This window comes from Lolium rigidum, chromosome 5, assembly GCF_022539505.1.
Source record: "Lolium rigidum isolate FL_2022 chromosome 5, APGP_CSIRO_Lrig_0.1, whole genome shotgun sequence".
Classification (NCBI taxonomy): domain Eukaryota; kingdom Viridiplantae; phylum Streptophyta; class Magnoliopsida; order Poales; family Poaceae; genus Lolium; species Lolium rigidum.
Window position 1 is genome coordinate 18026527 of NC_061512.1, and position 3819 is coordinate 18030345.

Consider the following 3819-nt stretch of genomic DNA (forward strand, 5'->3'; position numbering starts at 1 on the left):
GGCTGAGTTGACCATGCAGTTATTATGAAGCAAGAGGAGCCCGTTGCAGTGATCCTTGATGTTGTAGTTTTTCCAATCACAGCCCTGAGAGCGTTGCCACTAATAGCCACAATTGGGGCTGGCGGAGGGCAGGAAGTTGAGGTTGCCGCTGATGGCGCGGGCGCCGGCAGGCGGCAGCGGAGGAAGAAGGGCGGGCGAGGAATTCCGGGAACTTGTGCTGATCAAGAAGTCCACTAATAGGCGTTGACGAGGGAACACATGTCAGGTAAAGTTGAGTTGCTCACAAGTAGACACTCCACTAATGGGACTGTGCTCACAACGAAGAAGACCTTTTACTCTCAAATGTTGCTTGTCTAGATTTTAAACCAATCAAATACCACTAGAATGTGCAAAAACTATTTAGACTGAAGCATCACTCTTAGATTTATCATCTGGATTGCTTTCAAATACAAATTTTTTACTTTCACTTAAGACATTATACACTGCACTAATTTTTGTATCGTGTCTTATCTATGCATTGCATATTGCTGGTGAAAAAAATATTGCAAGGAACAACGCATAGGTATATGGCACAGCCAGGAAGGACAGAAGAAACCCAGTAGTGCTTGCTTGCTTGCTTCTTCTTGGCTACCCGAACGGTCAGGACAAGACACTGGATGCGAATTAGCAACTTAACCAAGACACCCAGAGTGGTAGTAGCCAGGAGCACAATCTGACATCTTGTTTTGCTACAATTACAAGCTGTCAATTTGACTCAGCATGTTGATAAAGAAGTTGGAAACATTTGAGCAGCACATACGAGAAAATGATACAAAAGTCGAAAGTACACCTTTGATTTACAATGCAATCCATTTAGTTACTGGCATCCCAAAATCCATCAGCGTTTAAATGCAGTGAACTTACATGTTGCCTTGTAGATAGATATCTGAAGCTAACCATAAGCTTGATACAGGTAGATAATTGTAACTCTTTTCCAACAGAAACTACCTACCCTTTATGAAATACACGGAAATTAAAGATAACTAAACATTGTCTGCAAGCCATTTCTCGCATTGCTAAAATAGTTGGCAAGCTCCTATGTGAAATGAACTTCTAGACTAATTGTTTCCAGGGAACTCTTCAATCCAACATGGTGTGTATGGGAAAGATTTGATTTTCTCCAGTTCATTAGGTATCGATTTGAAATGTGTATAATCCTGTGGGTATATATTTCCTAAGATTTCAATCTTGGAGCCATTCAAATGATATGCCAGTCCAGTCCGCTCCGATGCACTCAAGAAGACAACCTCTTTATATGGGTGAAACCCAAGTATCTTGATGTCTTCATGATATATATTATCGTAATACTCTTCACCCAAGTAGCACTGTTCAACCATATCTTCATCCATAAAAACATTATGAGTGCTGGAGTTCCATTCCAATTCCTTTCCAACTACTGATTTCTTCTTGTCTTCTAAATAACAATGGTCAACCATGTTTTCATACTCATCACTGTCAGAGTTCCATTCAAATTTCTCTTCACTCGTTGCTTTCTTCTTTTCTTCTTGAAATCCAGAAGAAAGGAACAATTTGTAGTTAATATCTTCTAAGGTCCAGTGAGCTCGTCGGTAAACGCGGTGACCTAGCAGGGGCTTGAGGTCTTTGTCATGTTTCAGAATCCACTTCATCTGGCCACACGATTCATCGAGTATCCAAACTCGAAGGCAGCACTTATCATCATAATGCTTATCAAGCTCCACAAGGTACACCCCCTTTTCTGATCTTACAACCTGAACATGTGTGTAGTACTCCTTCTCTGTGATACCCGCAGGTGGTTTAATTACACTGTATGTATTGGTAGACAGTGATATTCTGCAGAATGAAATCATGGTGTACCACTATTTGAAGATGAAATCTTCAGTAAGATAATAGTCAAATGAAATAAAAAAAAAGGAAGAAGTATGTACCTCATGAGAAAATCAGCATTGCAGCGTACATAAAGCGCTCCTCGAAGATAGACTGCGCTGCATCGCCAGTAAGCCACGTGCATCTTGCCATCGTCACCGACGATCCCTGCAGCATCCCCTTCTCGGACGAAATGCCTCGCTTCCCAACAGCCCGTGTTTGATGAGAACACATATATCTTGCGCGGCCATTCAGATTCCTCGATCCAGGGGTCTACCTCGCCAGCTTCAGGGCAGTAGAACAAGGCAGGGATCATGACAACCTGGTATTCATCAGGCGATACCATCGGATCGTAGGCTAGAAGGCCATGGTACCGCGCGTTGCCGGCGGCTTCCTTGGCCGGGCACGTCGGCAGAGCATTCCACCGTCGCGTAGCAGGATTCACCACACAGTTGTTGCTGAGCAAGAGGAGGCCGTTGCAGTGATCCTGGATGTGGTAGTCGCGGAAATCGTCCGCCTCGTTCCACCAGTGGCCGCAGTCGGGGCTGGCGGACGGCAGGAAGCTGAGGTCGCCGCTGACCGCCGTAGAGGAGGAGGAGGAGGATGGGCGGGCGAAGAACTCCGGGAACTTGTGCTCGTTGAAGTGGATGAAGAGGCCGGCGAACGAGAGCGGGAGCAGGTCGGTAAGCAGCAGGCCGCGGCCGTCGACGGCGTCGCGCCAGTCCGGGCAGACGCAGCGCGAGGCCGCGAGCCAGCGCGGCGGGACGCGGCGGAGGACGTGCGCGAGCACGTCGTCCGGCAGGCGAGGCACCTGCGGCTGCGGGTCGTCATCGCGAGCGGCGGCCGCGTCCTCGTCGGTCGCGTCAGCGGGATTCACCTCGACGCCGGCCATCCACCTCGCGGTCCGGGGGATCTTCGATTTCGAACTCCCAGGGAGGCGGCGGCGGTTTTCAGGCTCCCGCTGGTGACGGGTTGTCGACGGAGGAGCCGGCGGCTGGAGTTTGGGATCGAAGGAGGAGCCGGCGGCGGCTAGGTAGCTTCGTAGGTAAGGAATGGTTTTTTTAGCGAAGAATATTAATTTTTGTGTGTGGCTCCGAAGCTGGTTAACGGGCCCAGGACGCGTGCTTGGCATGGCCCGTTACAGAAACGACCATTTTGATACGGACAGTGGGGACTGCTATACGGGTGGTGCTATACACCGACCTGATCGGCAAGAAAGAGTTATCGCACACCCTCCACCTTCCCGGCTGTTAACTGGGCCGCGGCCCAGCAGGTAAACCTCTTTTTCTTTTTTCGTTTTCGTTTTCTTATTCTTATTCTTTTTTCTGTTTAGAGTTTTGTTTTTAAAACTAACATTTTACATGGCTTGTTATGTTTTCAAAATTTGTTCAAAATTTTCTGTCTACATATTTCAAAAATGTTCGATTTTAATTTCGTTCTAAATTTGAAAATTGCCCAAAATTAAAAAAATGTTCAAAATTAAAATTTTGTTCAAATTTAAAAAATCGATCAAAATTTAAATTTGTTCAAAATTCTTCCAAATTTGCAAATTCGTTCAAGATAATTTTTTTTGTTCCAACTTCGAAATTCGTTCAAATTTAAAAATCGTTCCAAAATCAAAAATTGTTCAAATTTCAAAATTTGTTCAAATTTTGAAATTCATTCAAATTTGTTCAATCTTGAACATTTTTCAAAATTTAAAAGTTTTGGAAATTTATTTTAAACAAAAAATAAAACGAGAGAACAAAAAAAAGAAACACTGAAAAAGAAAACAGAAAACAGAAAAGAAAAGAAAAGAAAAGAAAAGAAAAGGGAGAAAAAACAGTGAAATTCGCCTAACCGCGCGCGGGGGTGTGCGGCGCGGTGCAGGTGCCGACCTGGTCGGCATATAGGAATCGCCCTGCTATACGCCGACCTGGTCGGCGCATGCGGGGT

The 3819-nt window shown here is 45.4% G+C and overlaps 1 protein-coding gene across 1 annotated transcript; it reads right to left on the minus strand.

Annotated features, from left to right (window-relative positions):
- Positions 1 to 835: 835 nt before the first annotated feature.
- LOC124655682 lies at positions 836 to 2776 on the minus strand. Its single transcript, XM_047194540.1, has 2 exons — positions 1947 to 2776; positions 836 to 1851 (listed from the first exon to the last, which is right to left on the minus strand). The coding sequence occupies exons 1-2, from the start codon at positions 2774 to 2776 to the stop codon at positions 1098 to 1100; spliced, it is 1584 nt and encodes a 527-aa protein (XP_047050496.1). The 3' UTR covers positions 836 to 1097.
- Between the last annotated feature and the right edge of the window lie 1043 nt (positions 2777 to 3819).

What these genes read in the sequence shown, in the direction of transcription:
- LOC124655682 (XM_047194540.1), bottom strand. Translation starts at nt 2,776, where the DNA reads ATGGCCGGCGTCGAGGTGAATCCCGCTGACGCGACCGACGAGGACGCG. An exon ending in AATGCTGATTTTCTCATGAG is followed by an intron (nt 1,852 to 1,946) that starts GTACATACTTCT and finishes TTCATTCTGCAG; the next exon opens with AATATCACTGTCTACCAATA.